The sequence below is a fragment of the Haliotis asinina genome, chromosome 5 (genome assembly GCF_037392515.1).
Source record: "Haliotis asinina isolate JCU_RB_2024 chromosome 5, JCU_Hal_asi_v2, whole genome shotgun sequence".
NCBI lineage: Eukaryota > Metazoa > Mollusca > Gastropoda > Lepetellida > Haliotidae > Haliotis > Haliotis asinina.
The window spans coordinates 78,182,417-78,202,433 of record NC_090284.1 but is presented as its reverse complement, the minus strand read 5'-3'; the positions used below and the strand labels follow the sequence as shown (position 1 = coordinate 78,202,433).

At 46.1% G+C, this 20,017-nt stretch overlaps 1 protein-coding gene and 1 pseudogene across 1 annotated transcript; both read left to right on the top strand.

The window, feature by feature from the left end:
- Window positions 1–4,488: 4,488 nt before the first annotated feature.
- LOC137284502 (arylsulfatase B pseudogene) lies at window positions 4,489–6,137 on the top strand (annotated as a pseudogene).
- Window positions 6,138–6,459: 322 nt separating this feature from the next.
- Window positions 6,460–18,954, top strand: LOC137284048 (uncharacterized). The gene is made up of 2 exons (XM_067815704.1): window positions 6,460–6,645; window positions 18,481–18,954. Exons 1-2 carry the CDS (start codon window positions 6,460–6,462, stop codon window positions 18,952–18,954), a joined length of 660 nt encoding a protein of 219 aa, XP_067671805.1.
- Window positions 18,955–20,017: the final 1,063 nt, after the last annotated feature.

Here is a 20,017-nt window from a genome sequence, read left to right as displayed (position 1 = left end):
GATCCACAGTACCGGGCGAGCTACGGATTTTAGTCTACAGAGTACCAAAGATGAGGACGTAATCGGTCTCTGGGCACTGCATCAGAAGTAGAAGTTGCCGTTCATGGCGTGGATACCAGAGCTACTGTATCAACCATGAGCGAGTCTTTTCATAGTGGTAATCTGTGCCACATCCCTATACAGCAACTACAAGGTATCCTTCATGTTGAGTGTGCTGATGGTAAGCCACTACCATACCTCGCAGATGTTGAAGCATATGTATGTGTATGTCACCAGTTGACCAGGAAGGTCTATTCTTAGTTGTTCCCGACAGTGAATAAAACGAGACAGTACCTGTTCTCATTGGCACCAGTATTTTGAATTTACTTATGGACAAGTGTAAATAGCAACATGGAAACCGATTCTTACAGTCTGCTAATCTCTTCACCACATGGTACCTTGCTTTAGATGCCTTGTACTTCCAGCGAAGCATCAGAACAAGTTATCCATAGTGAAGACTGTTGAGTGCAAGAGGATTATCATTCCACCTAACAGCGAAGTGAAGATTCATGGATATATGGGTAAACGGCTTGATTATTACCCCACTTGTGCTGTACTACAAGCCATGAGAACTTCAGCAATACCAGATGACCTTGACATTGCTCCAAGCTTAGTTTCCTACAATGGCTAACAGAAGAAGGGACTTGATGTCTATGTTTGTAATGTTACCACCAGGACTGTTGCTGTATCACCTAATGCCATACTATGTGAATTACAACCAGTGGCCGTTCAATATGTTCCTTAGATAAATGACTCTGTTTAAGAACCATTGATTGAGAAGATGGACTTTAAGGAAGCTGCCGTAACTCCTGATGAACTGGACAGAGGCAAAGATGTTATCAGACAGCACTTGCCATTCTTTCAACAAGGCATGTGGATGTTGGCTGTACTGACAAGATAGTTTATAGGACTGAGCTGACTGATGAGTGTCCATTTAAGCAACGACATAGACGGATTCCACCTCAGTAAGTAAGAGATCATCTCCAGCAACTTCTTCTTTGCGGGGGTCATTCGCAAGTCACATTCACCTTGGTCATCTAATGTTGTATTGGCATGAAAAAAAATGGCAAACTTCGGCTATGTGTGGACGTCAGACAGCTCAATAACAGGACCATCAAGGAGAGCTATTCTTTGCCGAGAGTAGAAGAGGTGTTTGATGCTCCTATAACTCCAAAGTCCTTTTGTTCCTTGGTTTCGCTGGTTACTATCGTAAGTTTGTGACGGATTTCGCAAGGATTGCTCACCCACATTGACGCCTGATGCCAGCTCCAAAGGGATCCAAAAGGACTAGGAAGGAATACTATGTCTGTACGCCTTGGTCATGGGGTAGAGAACAAGAGCCAGCTTTTCAGAAATTAAGGGGGTCATATCGTCCCCACCAGTATTGGGATACCGTGACTACACTAAAAGGTTTGAGCTACACACAGATGCCATGGACTTTCTTTCCCTGGAATCATAACGAGGATACGAAAATGTTTTGGTAATTACAGACCACTTTACCCGGTATGCCATTGCTATTCCCACACAGAACCAGACAGCAAAGACAACTGCAGAGGCCTTCTACACCAGCTTTGTTTCCATTTTACTGCGGCACCTTTGTTTAATAAAGTGGACTTAATGAATCCCATTTACTTTATACGCCATTATTTATCATTTACGTTTGGGGCATTATGTGACAATATAGGCCTTCGGCAAACATAACGTCTTACATTGTTATTCTGTAGATATCAGGGCATTGTGAGTTTCACTCCTTGATAGATACAACAATCTTCAAACAGTACCTCAGTTCATCACCTTCACATAATGCCTCTGTGTCGGTAATGACACCAGCTACATAGGCTATAGCCTTTTAATGCACCATGGAATGGAGATAGACTTACAACCGTTTCGTTATCACAACTGAAGTATCATCATCATCATAATGATGTTATCAATGTTTGAATAATCTTTGCAATAATAAAAGCAATAACTACCAATCAAAACACATTTGTATTTGCTACATTCAATACATTTATTGAAGACATCTTACAATTTTTCCAGACACCATTGAGAAAGTATTTGTTTCCTGATACATTATGTAGCAGAGTACTCAATACTCTTGTAGGCTGAAGAATAAACCTTACTAAATCAAGCGTTATCTGGTGTAGCAGACAACTTCCTGTGTTGACATGGCAAATTTGACAGCAGAAGCGAAAAGAAAGCTGGTTCTAGATGATTTGGAAAGGGGTGTGTCTAATGCGAAAGAGTTAGCTTACAGACATGACATTCAGTCAGGAGTGTGGAGTGAGCACAAGACAAGGACCGGGAGGCCAAAGACGTTCTGAAAAGCTACTGCTGACCCGCGACTTGGTCAGATTGTGAGTCGGGGAATATTGAAAAGCGTTGAGAATATCGGACACGAACTGTTTGAGAGGAAGTCTAGAAGTTGTAAGCAACAGGAATGTTCACGGATTACCAACTTCACTGCTGTGTAATATCGACGGTTCGGTAGAGATGAATATTCCGTATTCACGCATGGTGAATGAAATAGGAGAGCTAACAATGACAATGGATCATGGATGACGATGACGATGAAAACAAGTCTAATCAACAACAAATTCTCGCGTCGGTTTGTCCCATGTATACTTATTTTCGTTGCTAATTTTTTTGTTTATCATTTATTATCATTTTTTCATCGTTCCCAAGGGCACATCGTCACACCAAGGCAGAATTTTGAGAGTTTGTAAGTTTCACATACTTTGAGTTCAGTATTACCTACCCAACATAAAATGTAGGTTTATTGTTTAGTTGGCAATGTAGTTCGCCATTTTGTGTCATGATTTTGAAGGTAACTTTTGATTGTAATGAAGTTTTCCACAATTCCAAAATTTCCCTGAAAACAAACAAGAACCTTTTTGCATTTTGTTATTTGTTCTCAGTATGATTATTCATCCAAACTTCCAGTTCATTCTAAAATGTTTGTGTTTTGCTACATTCCCGATAAACATGACATATACTCCCAGTCAGCTCATTACGAAAACAACAAACATAATTTCCAACAACTTTCATTTTTAATCGTTAATTTTCAGTTAGATAGTACCAGGTGAAAATTTGTATTGGAAATCAAGTAGTCATAAAAATATTATTTTAATTGAAAGTAACATTAGCAAAAGATACGTGCCATTTAAGAAACACTCCAAGTAAATCTGCACGAGAAATCCAGGCGTAATGAAACATTCTAGGGCTGGTGCATGAGGGACCCGGCCCATGTGGTAGGAGCTGTTTCCTATCAAGGGTATAGAGATACGGGCTAGTAAACACCTCCCACCACATTAACCTTCTCGGCATCTAAACTTATTTCACTTCCTCCGTCCCCTTGAAAACTCTGGTCCAAGCCTCTACACAACGGAAATCCAAGTATCTCCCCTCGATATTTTTCTGGTTACTACAAGTTTCTTAACATTTCAAGTAGTTTCTTGTTGCATTTTTTTTTTCTCAAAACTTCGATTATTTTCGCGTTACTTTGTGTTTCTCCCAAAGAACTTTAAATGCTCGTGTTGCGTTAGTTATGTTCTAAATGGCTTTCATGAGTTCATCGTTTCATCGAATTCGTTGTTTGCCGGAGTATTTCGGTACTGTGATTATTTCGGTTTCTTTTAAAACTTTCGAATTTGCAAATGTAAGTTTTTTCATGTTAAAGTATGTGGTGAAATAATCATATTCTACTTGATATTCACTGACGAGTCCTATAATTTGAAAGAGTTAAACACTGCTGTTAGTATCATGTAATGCACTGTACACAAATGAAAACTGGTGTGATAATTGTTACATTCTGTATTTAAAAGTAATCTGCAGTATTCTGGAACACAAGACTAATTTAACATGGTGTCATACCTCGCGGAATGTATTTAGGCTATATAAATGGGCGAGCACATGCCTCTGTCAGATTATGTGAAAATATGTGTAAAAGTTTGACCACGTGCTACTGTTAATGGTATTATCAAGCACGTGCTGTTATATACTGTTCCATATTGTGCATTGTAGTTGTACTGCAATTGTATCTTGTAGTGCCACTGTCTTGTGGACTGACACTGCAATTGTTTTGAAGTAATTTGTATTGATTTGTAAATCTGGTTAACTGTATCCTATTACTTTAAACTGCATAATATACTTTCGGTCTTTAACGGTTTTACACTGATCCATTTTGCTGACAAGCGTCTTTGTTGACGTACTGCTGACCGAAATATAGCCAGTAATTTGGAGAGGTTGCACATGGACTGATAAGATATTGGCGATTCATGCTGACGGAAGGATGTTACAGTGACCAACATTTCTTGTAGAACTAGACCAGTCAGTTGTTTCAGTGTGGTCTGACCTCGGGTTGATAAGCACGGGACATTACCTCTGACTCACATACTGACGGTGTCACGTTCACTGCTGATTATAAATACAGATATTTGTCTGTGTTAGATACACACTCTCAGACATGAGCCTCCCAACTATCTTGTCTGTTGTCTTCCTAACATGTCTTCAACTTATTACTGCTGCTGACAAACCACACATCGTCTTCATCGTGGCAGATGACCTTGGCTGGAATGACGTAGGCTGGATCAACCCCGACATCCAGACACCGACACTTGACCGCCTCGCCCGTGGCGGCGTTATCCTCAACTCGTCCTACGTCCAGCCACTGTGTTCCCCCTCAAGAAACTGTTTCATGTCGGGCAAGTTCCCCTACCACACAGGGCTCCAGGATAATGTGGTGTTCATAGAGCAGCCCAAGTACATGCCAGCGGACATAATCACCATTCCGCAGAGGCTGAAGACTCTGGGCTATGATACCCACATGGTCGGCAAGTGGCATCTTGGCTTCTGTAACTTGAAGTACACACCCACCTACAGAGGTTTCGACACCTTCATGGGCTACTATGCGGGTATGGAGGACTATTTCACACACGTCAGGGACGAGCTCACTGATTACTATGGATATGACTTCAGGAACATGACAGATGTCTACAAGGACGCACAAGGGGAATACTCCACGTATGTGTTTGTGAAAAGAGCCATCGATATCATAATGAACCACGACAAATCCAAGCCCATGTATCTGTACCTGCCGTTTCAAGCTGTGCATATTCCACTACAGGTCCCTGCTAAATATTCTGATCGCTACAGCCACATTCATGATTTGAACAGGATGGTTTACAGTGGTATGGTGAGTGCTTTGGACGATGCTGTGTACAACATCACCACTGTTCTGGAGAACCTTGGATTCATGGACAATTTGCTTCTTGTGTTTACAACAGATAATGGTGGTCCGCCTGGTGATGGCGCTAATAACTGGCCTCTGAGGGGTGGGAAAGCCACATTATGGGAGGGAGGAACCAGGGGACCTGCTTTCGTCTACAGCAAGACTCTACTGAAGAAGAGAGGCTACACTCACCCTGGGATGTTCCATGCCGTGGACTGGTACCCAACGTTACTGGACATAGCTGGGGGTGACTCCAGCCTACTGGATATCGACGGGATGAGTCAGGTCGACATGATCCTGAACGGAGGCAGCAGCGTAAGGAATGAATTTGTCTACAACATATACGACGACCACTATGCCGCAGCTCTGAGATGGGGAGACCTGAAGCTGATCGTTGGTAGCCCTGGGTACTCTGGTTGGTACCCTCCTGCAGGGTCAGACATAGACGTCCCCGTCATGGACGACTCTCCCCTTTCAAGTGTCATGCTGTTCAACATCAGCGCCGATCCCACGGAGCACCAAGACATCTCCAAGGACAACCCCACCCTCGTCAACTTCCTCCTGCAGATGCTGGCCCTGAAGAATGGAACTCGGGTGCCTGCGATGGACCCACCCTCTGACCCTCGATCTAACCCGGCCAACTTTAACGGTGTCTGGAGTCCTGGGTGGTGCTAGTACTAGGCACTGACGTGCCACACAGTGTGTACGTCGTCTCTGACTATGAGGTTCCTGAGAAGTGTCTCACCAAACACAAACTGCCCTTCTCCACTGCACCAACACACGCGGCATCTAATACTTCTACACGGGATGTAGAGCTGTATGAACCAGGCAAATTCACTTTAACTTGTATATATTCTAATAAATATATGTCATGTAGTTTTTGAAAGACATTTTAGAAATGATACACGAAAAGGCGATAATTTTGGATGTCAACTTTTTTTTTTTATTTTGAGGGAGACGACAATTCTAATCCATGGCGTCCACTTTCCGCCTACCTTGCCAGTCAAGTGTTAATTATTTACTACCTTCCTTTTTTTATCCTACCGCTGTTGTTTAAAATATACATATTTTGCTGTCTGTTGCCAAATGTTCCATTCAGCCGACGAAGGAGTGTAACTACACTCTGAAACGTTGTGTATAACGTCCTCCTATGTTTAAATACTAAAACTATGATCATGTGTTGCTTGGAAATGGCAATACCAGTACCGCCAGAACGACAGAATCAATACCAGTACCACCAGAACGACAGAATCAATACCAGTACCGCCAGAACGACAGAATCAATACCAGTACCACCAGAACGACAGAATCAATACCAGTACCACCAGAACGACAGAATCAATACCAGTACCACCAGAACGACAGAATCAATACCAGTACCACCAGAACGACAGAATCAATACCAGTACCATCAGAACCACAGCAACAACACCAGTACCACCAGAACCATAACACCACTACAGTGGGAACCAATACTGAATATCAGTAAAACAACCAATACCATTACAAACATATGTCACTTCCACCAGAATCACCAATACCAACACCAGTACCACCAGAACTACCAGCACAACTATAACCAGAACCACCAATACCAACACCAACACCAGAATCACCAATACCATAGCCAGTACCATCAGAACTACCAGCACCACTACAGTCACGACCACCAATACCAACACCAACACCAGAATCACCAATACCATAGCCAGTATCATGGGAACTACCAGCACCACTACAGTCACGACCACCAATACCAACACCAACACCAGAATCACCAATACCATAGCCAGTATCATGGGAACTACCAGCACCACTACAGTCACGACCACCAATACCAACACCAACACCAGAATCACCAATACCATAGCCAGTATCATGGGAACTACCAGCACCACTACAGTCACGACCACCAATACCAATACCAACACCAGAATCACCAATACCATAGCCAGTACCATCAGAACTACCAGCACCACTGCAGTCACGACCACCAATACCAACACCAGAATCACCAATACCATAGCCAGTACCATCAGAACTACCAGCACCACTACAGTCACGACCACCAATACCAACACCAACACCAGAATCACCAATACCATAGCCAGTATCATGGGAACTACCAGCACCACTACAGTCACGACCACCAATACCAACACCAACACCAGAATCACCAATACCATAGCCAGTATCATGGGAACTACCAGCACCACTACAGTCACGACCACCAATACCAACACCAACACCAGAATCACCAATACCATAGCCAGTATCATGGGAACTACCAGCACCACTACAGTCACGACCACCAATACCAATACCAACACCAGAATCACCAATACCATAGCCAGTACCATCAGAACTACCAGCACCACTGCAGTCACGACCACCAATACCAACACCAGAATCACCAATACCATAGCCAGTACCATCAGAACTACCAGCACCACAGCAGTCACGACCACCAATACCAACACCAACACCAGAATCACCAACACCATAGCCAGTATCATGGGAACTACCAGCACCACTACAGTCACGACCACCGATACCAACACCAACACCAGAATCACCAATACCATAGCCAGTACCATCAGAACTACCAGCACCACTGCAGTCACGACCACCAATACCAACACCAGAATCACCAATACCATAGCCAGTACCATCAGAACTACCAGCACCACTGCAGTCACGACCACCAATACCAACACCAACACCAGAATCACCAATACCATAGCCAGTATCATGGGAACTACCAGCACCACTACAGTCACGACCACCAATACCAACACCAACACCAGAATCACCAATACCATAGCCAGTACCATCAGAACTACCAGCACCACTACAGTCACGACCACCAATACCAACACCAACACCAGAATCACCAATACCATAGCCAGTATCATGGGAACTACCAGCACCACTACAGTCACGACCACCAATACCAACACCAGAATCACCAATACCATAGCCAGTACCATCAGAACTACCAGCACCACTGCAGTCACGACCACCAATACCAACACCAACACCAGAATCACCAATACTATAGCCAGTACCATCAGAACTACCAGCACCACTGCAGTCACGACCACCAATACCAATACCAACACCAGAATCACCAATACCATAGCCAGTACCATCAGAACTACCAGCACCACTACAGTCACGACCACCAATACCAACACCAGAATCACCAATACCATAGCCAGTACCATCAGAACTACCAGCACCACTACAGTCACGACCACCAATACCAACACCAACACCAGAATCACCAATACCATAGCCAGTATCATGGGAACTACCAGCACCACTACAGTCACGACCACCAATACCAACACCAACACCAGAATCACCAATACCATAGCCAGTACCATCAGAACTACCAGCACCACTACAGTCACGACCACCAGTACCAACACCAACACCAGAATCACCAATACCATAGCCAGTATCATGGGAACTACCAGCACCACTACAGTCACGACCACCAATACCAACACCAGAATCACCAATACCATAGCCAGTACCATGGGAACTACCAGCACCACTACAGTCACGACCACCAACACCAACACCAACACCAGAATCACCAATACTATAGCCAGTACCATCAGAACTACCAGCACCACTGCAGTCACGACCACCAATACCAATACCAACACCAGAATCACCAATACCATAGCCAGTACCATCAGAACTACCAGCACCACTACAGTCACGACCACCAATACCAACACCAGAATCACCAATACCATAGCCAGTACCATCAGAACTACCAGCACCACTACAGTCACGACCACCGATACCAACACCAACACCAGAATCACCAATACCATAGCCAGTACCATCAGAACTACCAGCACCACTGCAGTCACGACCACCAATACCAACACCAGAATCACCAATACCATAGCCAGTACCATCAGAACTACCAGCACCACTGCAGTCACGACCACCAATACCAACACCAACACCAGAATCACCAATACCATAGCCAGTATCATGGGAACTACCAGCACCACTACAGTCACGACCACCAATACCAACACCAACACCAGAATCACCAATACCATAGCCAGTACCATCAGAACTACCAGCACCACTACAGTCACGACCACCAATACCAACACCAACACCAGAATCACCAATACCATAGCCAGTATCATGGGAACTACCAGCACCACTACAGTCACGACCACCAATACCAACACCAGAATCACCAATACCATAGCCAGTACCATCAGAACTACCAGCACCACTGCAGTCACGACCACCAATACCAACACCAATACCAGAATCACCAATACTATAGCCAGTACCATCAGAACTACCAGCACCACTGCAGTCACGACCACCAATACCAATACCAACACCAGAATCACCAATACCATAGCCAGTACCATCAGAACTACCAGCACCACTACAGTCACGACCACCAATACCAACACCAGAATCACCAATACCATAGCCAGTACCATCAGAACTACCAGCACCACTACAGTCACGACCACCAATACCAACACCAACACCAGAATCACCAATACCATAGCCAGTATCATGGGAACTACCAGCACCACTACAGTCACGACCACCAATACCAACACCAACACCAGAATCACCAATACCATAGCCAGTACCATCAGAACTACCAGCACCACTACAGTCACGACCACCAATACCAACACCAACACCAGAATCACCAATACCATAGCCAGTATCATGGGAACTACCAGCACCACTACAGTCACGACCACCAATACCAACACCAGAATCACCAATACCATAGCCAGTACCATCAGAACTACCAGCACCACTGCAGTCACGACCACCAATACCAACACCAACACCAGAATCACCAATACTATAGCCAGTACCATCAGAACTACCAGCACCACTGCAGTCACGACCACCAATACCAATACCAACACCAGAATCACCAATACCATAGCCAGTACCATCAGAACTACCAGCACCACTACAGTCACGACCACCAATACCAACACCAGAATCACCAATACCATAGCCAGTACCATCAGAACTACCAGCACCACTACAGTCACGACCACCAATACCAACACCAACACCAGAATCACCAAAACCATAGCCAGTACCATCAGAACTACCAGCACCACTACAGTCACGACCACCAATACCAACACCAACACCAGAATCACCAATACCATAGCCAGTATCATGGGAACTACCAGCACCACTACAGTCACGACCACCAACACCAACACCAGAATCACCAATACCATAGCCAGTACCATCAGAACTACCAGCACCACTGCAGTCACGACCACCAATACCAACACCAACACCAGAATCACCAATACCATAGCCAGTACCATCAGAACTACCAGCACCACTGCAGTCACGACCACCAATACCAACACCAACACCAGAATCACCAATACCATAGCCAGTACCATCAGAACTACCAGCACCACTACAGTCACGACCACCAATACCAACACCAGAATCACCAATACCATAGCCAGTACCATCAGAACTACCAGCACCACTACAGTCACGACCACCAATACCAACACCAGAATCACCAATACCATAGCCAGTACCATCAGAACTACCAGCACCACTACAGTCACGACCACCAATACCAACACCAACACCAGAATCACCAATACCATAGCCAGTATCATGGGAACTACCAGCACCACTACAGTCACGACCACCAATACCAACACCAGAATCACCAATACCATAGCCAGTACCATCAGAACTACCAGCACCACTGCAGTCACGACCACCAATACCAACACCAACACCAGAATCACCAATACTATAGCCAGTACCATCAGAACTACCAGCACCACTGCAGTCACGACCACCAATACCAATACCAACACCAGAATCACCAATACCATAGCCAGTACCATCAGAACTACCAGCACCACTACAGTCACGACCACCAATACCAACACCAGAATCACCAATACCATAGCCAGTACCATCAGAACTACCAGCACCACTACAGTCACGACCACCAATACCAACACCAACACCAGAATCACCAATACCATAGCCAGTACCATCAGAACTACCAGCACCACTACAGTCACGACCACCAATACCAACACCAACACCAGAATCACCAATACCATAGCCAGTATCATGGGAACTACCAGCACCACTACAGTCACGACCACCAATACCAACACCAGAATCACCAATACCATAGCCAGTACCATCAGAACTACCAGCACCACTGCAGTCACGACCACCAACACCAACACCAACACCAGAATCACCAATACTATAGCCAGTACCATCAGAACTACCAGCACCACTGCAGTCACGACCACCAATACCAATACCAACACCAGAATCACCAATACCATAGCCAGTACCATCAGAACTACCAGCACCACTACAGTCACGACCACCAATACCAACACCAGAATCACCAATACCATAGCCAGTACCATCAGAACTACCAGCACCACTACAGTCACGACCACCGATACCAACACCAACACCAGAATCACCAATACCATAGCCAGTACCATCAGAACTACCAGCACCACTGCAGTCACGACCACCAATACCAACACCAGAATCACCAATACCATAGCCAGTACCATCAGAACTACCAGCACCACTGCAGTCACGACCACCAATACCAACACCAACACCAGAATCACCAATACCATAGCCAGTATCATGGGAACTACCAGCACCACTACAGTCACGACCACCAATACCAACACCAACACCAGAATCACCAATACCATAGCCAGTATCATGGGAACTACCAGCACCACTACAGTCACGACCACCAATACCAACACCAACACCAGAATCACCAATACCATAGCCAGTATCATCAGAACTACCAGCACCACTACAGTCACGACCACCAATACCAACACCAGAATCACCAATACCATAGCCAGTACCATCAGAACTACCAGCACCACTGCAGTCACGACCACCAATACCAACACCAACACCAGAATCACCAATACTATAGCCAGTACCATCAGAACTACCAGCACCACTGCAGTCACGACCACCAATACCAATACCAACACCAGAATCACCAATACCATAGCCAGTACCATCAGAACTACCAGCACCACTACAGTCACGACCACCAATACCAACACCAGAATCACCAATACCATAGCCAGTACCATCAGAACTACCAGCACCACTACAGTCACGACCACCAATACCAACACCAACACCAGAATCACCAATACCATAGCCAGTATCATGGGAACTACCAGCACCACTACAGTCACGACCACCAATACCAACACCAACACCAGAATCACCAATACCATAGCCAGTACCATCAGAACTACCAGCACCACTACAGTCACGACCACCAATACCAACACCAACACCAGAATCACCAATACCATAGCCAGTATCATGGGAACTACCAGCACCACTACAGTCACGACCACCAATACCAACACCAGAATCACCAATACCATAGCCAGTACCATCAGAACTACCAGCACCACTGCAGTCACGACCACCAATACCAACACCAACACCAGAATCACCAATACTATAGCCAGTACCATCAGAACTACCAGCACCACTGCAGTCACGACCACCAATACCAATACCAACAGCAGAATCACCAATACCATAGCCAGTACCATCAGAACTACCAGCACCACTACAGTCACGACCACCAATACCAACACCAGAATCACCAATACCATAGCCAGTACCATCAGAACTACCAGCACCACTACAGTCACGACCACCAATACCAACACCAACACCAGAATCACCAAAACCATAGCCAGTACCATCAGAACTACCAGCACCACTACAGTCACGACCACCAATACCAACACCAACACCAGAATCACCAATACCATAGCCAGTATCATGGGAACTACCAGCACCACTACAGTCACGACCACCAACACCAACACCAGAATCACCAATACCATAGCCAGTACCATCAGAACTACCAGCACCACTGCAGTCACGACCACCAATACCAACACCAACACCAGAATCACCAATACCATAGCCAGTACCATCAGAACTACCAGCACCACTGCAGTCACGACCACCAATACCAACACCAACACCAGAATCACCAATACCATAGCCAGTACCATCAGAACTACCAGCACCACTACAGTCACGACCACCAATACCAACACCAGAATCACCAATACCATAGCCAGTACCATCAGAACTACCAGCACCACTACAGTCACGACCACCAATACCAACACCAGAATCACCAATACCATAGCCAGTATCATGGGAACTACCAGCACCACTACAGTCACGACCACCAATACCAATACCAACACCAGAATCACCAATACCATAGCCAGTACCATCAGAACTACCAGCACCACTGCAGTCACGACCACCAATACCAACACCAACACCAACACCAGAATCACCAATACCATGGCCAGTATCATGGGAACTACCAGCACCACTACAGTCACGACCACCAATACCAACACCAACACCAGAATCACCAATGCCATAGCCAGTACCATCAGAACTACCAGCACCACTACAGTCACGACCACCAATACCAACACCAACACCAGAATCACCAATACCATAGCCAGTACCATCAGAACTACCAGCACCACTACAGTCACGACCACCAATACCAACACCAGAATCACCAATACCATAGCCAGTACCATCAGAACTACCAGCACCACTACAGTCACGACCACCAATACCAACACCAGAATCACCAATACTATAGCCAGTACCATCAGAACTACCAGCACCACTGCAGTCACGACCACCAATACCAATACCAACACCAGAATCACCAATACCATAGCCAGTACCATCAGAACTACCAGCACCACTACAGTCACGACCACCAATACCAACACCAGAATCACCAATACCATAGCCAGTACCATCAGAACTACCAGCACCACTACAGTCACGACCACCAATACCAACACCAACACCAGAATCACCAATACCATAGCCAGTATCATGGGAACTACCAGCACCACTACAGTCACGACCACCAATACCAACACCAACACCAGAATCACCAATACCATAGCCAGTACCATCAGAACTACCAGCACCACTACAGTCACGACCACCAATACCAACACCAACACCAGAATCACCAATACCATAGCCAGTATCATGGGAACTACCAGCACCACTACAGTCACGACCACCAATACCAACACCAGAATCACCAATACCATAGCCAGTACCATCAGAACTACCAGCACCACTGCAGTCACGACCACCAATACCAACACCAACACCAGAATCACCAATACTATAGCCAGTACCATCAGAACTACCAGCACCACTGCAGTCACGACCACCAATACCAATACCAACACCAGAATCACCAATACCATAGCCAGTACCATCAGAACTACCAGCACCACTACAGTCACGACCACCAATACCAACACCAGAATCACCAATACCATAGCCAGTACCATCAGAACTACCAGCACCACTACAGTCACGACCACCAATACCAACACCAACACCAGAATCACCAATACCATAGCCAGTACCATCAGAACTACCAGCACCACTACAGTCACGACCACCAATACCAACACCAACACCAGAATCACCAATACCATAGCCAGTATCATGGGAACTACCAGCACCACTACAGTCACGACCACCAACACCAACACCAGAATCACCAATACCATAGCCAGTACCATCAGAACTACCAGCACCACTGCAGTCACGACCACCAATACCAACACCAACACCAGAATCACCAATACCATAGCCAGTACCATCAGAACTACCAGCACCACTGCAGTCACGACCACCAATACCAACACCAACACCAGAATCACCAATACCATAGCCAGTACCATCAGAACTACCAGCACCACTACAGTCACGACCACCAGTACCAACACCAGAATCACCAATACCATAGCCAGTACCATCAGAACTACCAGCACCACTACAGTCACGACCACCAATACCAACACCAGAATCACCAATACCATAGCCAGTACCATCAGAACTACCAGCACCACTACAGTCACGACCACCAATATCAACACCAACACCAGAATCACCAATACCATAGCCAGTATCATGGGAACTACCAGCACCACTACAGTCACGACCACCAATACCAATACCAACACCAGAATCACCAATACCATAGCCAGTGCCATCAGAACTACCAGCACCACTACAGTCACGACCACCAATACCAACACCAACACCAGAATCACCAATACCATAGCCAGTATCATGGGAACTACCAGCACCACTACAGTCACGACCACCAATACCAACACCAACACCAGAATCACCAATACCATAGCCAGTACCATCAGAACTACCAGCACCACTACAGTCACGACCACCAATACCAACACCAACACCAGAATCACCAATACCATAGCCAGTATCATGGGAACTACCAGCACCACTACAGTCACGACCACCAATACCAACACCAGAATCACCAATACCATAGCCAGTACCATCAGAACTACCAGCACCACTGCAGTCACGACCACCAATACCAACACCAACACCAGAATCACCAATACTATAGCCAGTACCATCAGAACTACCAGCACCACTGCAGTCACGACCACCAATACCAATACCAACACCAGAATCACCAATACCATAGCCAGTACCATCAGAACTACCAGCACCACTACAGTCACGACCACCAATTCCAACACCAGAATCACCAATACCATAGCCAGTACCATCAGAACTACCAGCACCACTACAGTCACGACCACCAATACCAACACCAACACCAGAATCACCAATACCATAGCCAGTACCATCAGAACTACCAGCACCACTACAGTCACGACCACCAATACCAACACCAACACCAGAATCACCAATACCATAGCCAGTATCATGGGAACTACCAGCACCACTACAGTCACGACCACCAACACCAACACCAGAATCACCAATACCATAGCCAGTACCATCAGAACTACCAGCACCACTGCAGTCACGACCACCAATACCAACACCAACACCAGAATCACCAATACCATAGCCAGTACCATCAGAACTACCAGCACCACTGCAGTCACGACCACCAATACCAACACCAACACCAGAATCACCAATACCATAGCCAGTACCATCAGAACTACCAGCACCACTACAGTCACGACCACCAGTACCAACACCAGAATCACCAATACCATAGCCAGTACCATCAGAACTACCAGCACCACTACAGTCACGACCACCAATACCAACACCAGAATCACCAATACCATAGCCAGTACCATCAGAACTACCAGCACCACTACAGTCACGACCACCAATATCAACACCAACACCAGAATCACCAATACCATAGCCAGTATCATGGGAACTACCAGCACCACTACAGTCACGACCACCAATACCAATACCAACACCAGAATCACCAATACCATAGCCAGTACCATCAGAACTACCAGCACCACTGCAGTCACGACCACCAATACCAACACCAACACCAACACCAGAATCACCAATACCATGGCCAGTATCATGGGAACTACCAGCACCACTACAGTCACGACCACCAATACCAACACCAACACCAGAATCACCAATACCATAGCCAGTACCATCAGAACTACCAGCACCACTACAGTCACGACCACCAATACCAACACCAACACCAGAATCACCAATACCATAGCCAGTACCATCAGAACTACCAGCACCACTACAGTCACGACCACCAATACCAACACCAACACCAGAATCACCAATACCATAGCCAGTACCATCAGAACTACCAGCACCACTACAGTCACGACCACCAATACCAACACCAACACCAGAATCACCAATACCATAGCCAGTACCATCAGAACTACCAGCACCACTACAGTCACGACCACCAATTCCAACACCAGAATCACCAATACCATAGCCAGTACCATCAGAACTACCAGCACCACTACAGTCACGACCACCAATACCAACACCAGAATCACCAATACCATAGCTAGTACCATCAGAACTACCAGCACCACTACAGTCACGACCACCAATACCAACACCAGAATCACCAATGCCATAGCCAGTACCATCAGAACTACCAGCACCACTACAGTCACGACCACCAATACCAACACCAACACCAGAATCACCAATACCATAGCCAGTACCATCAGAACTACCAGCACCACTACAGTCACGACCACCAATATCAACACCAACACCAGAATCACCAATACCATAGCCAGTATCATGGGAACTACCAGCACCACTACAGTCACGACCACCAATACCAATACCAACACCAGAATCACCAATACCATAGCCAGTACCATCAGAACTACCAGCACCACTGCAGTCACGACCACCAATACCAACACCAACACCAACACCAGAATCACCAATACCATGGCCAGTATCATGGGAACTACCAGCACCACTACAGTCACGACCACCAATACCAACACCAACACCAGAATCACCAATACCATAGCCAGTACCATCAGAACTACCAGCACCACTACAGTCACGACCACCAATACCAACACCAACACCAGAATCACCAATACCATAGCCAGTACCATCAGAACTACCAGCACCACTACAGTCACGACCACCAATACCAACACCAACACCAGAATCACCAATACCATAGCCAGTACCATCAGAACTACCAGCACCACTACAGTCACGACCACCAATACCAACACCAACACCAGAATCACCAATACCATAGCCAGTACCATCAGAACTACCAGCACCACTACAGTCACGACCACCAATTCCAACACCAGAATCACCAATACCATAGCCAGTACCATCAGAACTACCAGCACCACTACAGTCACGACCACCAATACCAACACCAGAATCACCAATACCATAGCTAGTACCATCAGAACTACCAGCACCACTACAGTCACGACCACCAATACCAACACCAGAATCACCAATGCCATAGCCAGTACCATCAGAACTACCAGCACCACTACAGTCACGACCACCAATACCAACACCAACACCAGAATCACCAATACCATAGCCAGTACCATCAGAACTACCAGCACCACTACAGTCACGACCACCAATACCAACACCAGAATCACCAATACCATAGCCAGTATCATGGGAACTACCAGCACCACTACTATCAGAACAACCAGTACCAACACCAGTAGTATCAGAGCCACCAAAACCACCACAAACATCACTTCTATCAGAGCTATCAGCATCACTACAATCAGAATTACCACTACCACCACCGGCCCTACCACACCAACCTCACCAACACCACTACCAGCCTCACTACTACTACCAACACCACCGGCAGCCTCACCATTATTACCAGCATCATCCTCAGCACTATTTCCATCACCAACCTCACCACCAACTCCAGCTTCACCACAACGTCTATCACCAGCAGCTACACCATCTCTACCACCACCAACAACCTCACCACCACTAGCACTATCAGCCTCATCACCTCTACCACCACCAGCCTCACCACTACTTCCACCGCCAGTCTCACGACCACTACCACCATCAACTTCACCACCACCAACCTCACCAGACTCACAACCACCATCGGCCTCACCACCTCTACCACCACAAGCCTCACCACCACCAACCTCACCACGACTACCAATACCAGCCTCACCACCAACGCCAACGCCTGCCAGGTGACACAACTTTAATATGTCTTCTGATGCCATGAGAACACTGAAAAGGGAGATAACTCTTCGAGCGTTACCCCTGTTGATGTCTGGGACTCCCAAGTTACATGCGACTATTCTTTAGGTTTTATTGAAAGTTATGTGTGTTTGGATTTCGTTCTTCACTCCTGCCCCTACTACTGTTGCTACTATACTACTGCCCGGAGGCGGCGGGGTAGCTTAGTGGTTAAAGCTTTCGTTCGTCATGTCGAAGACCCGGGTTCGAATCCTATCATGGGTACAGTGTGTGAAGCTCATTCCTGGTGCCTCCCGCCGAGATATTGCTGGAATATTGCTGGAATATTGCTGAAGCAGCGTACACCCATACTCACTCACTACTACTTCCTTCACCTCCACGACCACCATCACACAACACTGATCACCACCACCTGACTACGACTGCTGGTATCAACATTAAAACGGCCATTACTACTACTGTTACCACCACCACTACTGCTGCCATCACCACAACTGTCTACACATGACATCAGCAGGACTGATACAAGGATCACATTCCGTGGCGGCGACCAAGCCGGAATAAATCAAACAATTAGTACGTTATAGATCGTTTAGAAGGACACTGGCGGATAAGTATGGACGTCCAATGTGTTCCCTTTACAAACCAGAATGACGATAGATGTGTATGTTGTCAATTCGTGATCATGAACAACAACATACTGCTATATTTTGAGTAATTGGCAATGTTGGTGAGTTGTGGGCTGTAATTTTTGTATTGTTCAGCTCACTTATGGACATTATGCTTTGTATTGTTCAGTTGACTGGAGGTTGTATGCTTTCTATTGTTAAGCTGCTCCTCCGTAGTACACAGGATACTGCCACAGCAATAACACCATGTAATAACATCGTATAATGTCACCTGTAACGTATAATGACACCATTTAATAACACCACGTAATAACACCATCAGAAACGCCGTGTAAAATCAACGTATGGTAACGCTGTGTAATAACACCGTATAATAACACCGTGTAAACTCACATTGGATTGACTAAGCGAGCAACAAGGACCCCTAGCCTCCGCTCAA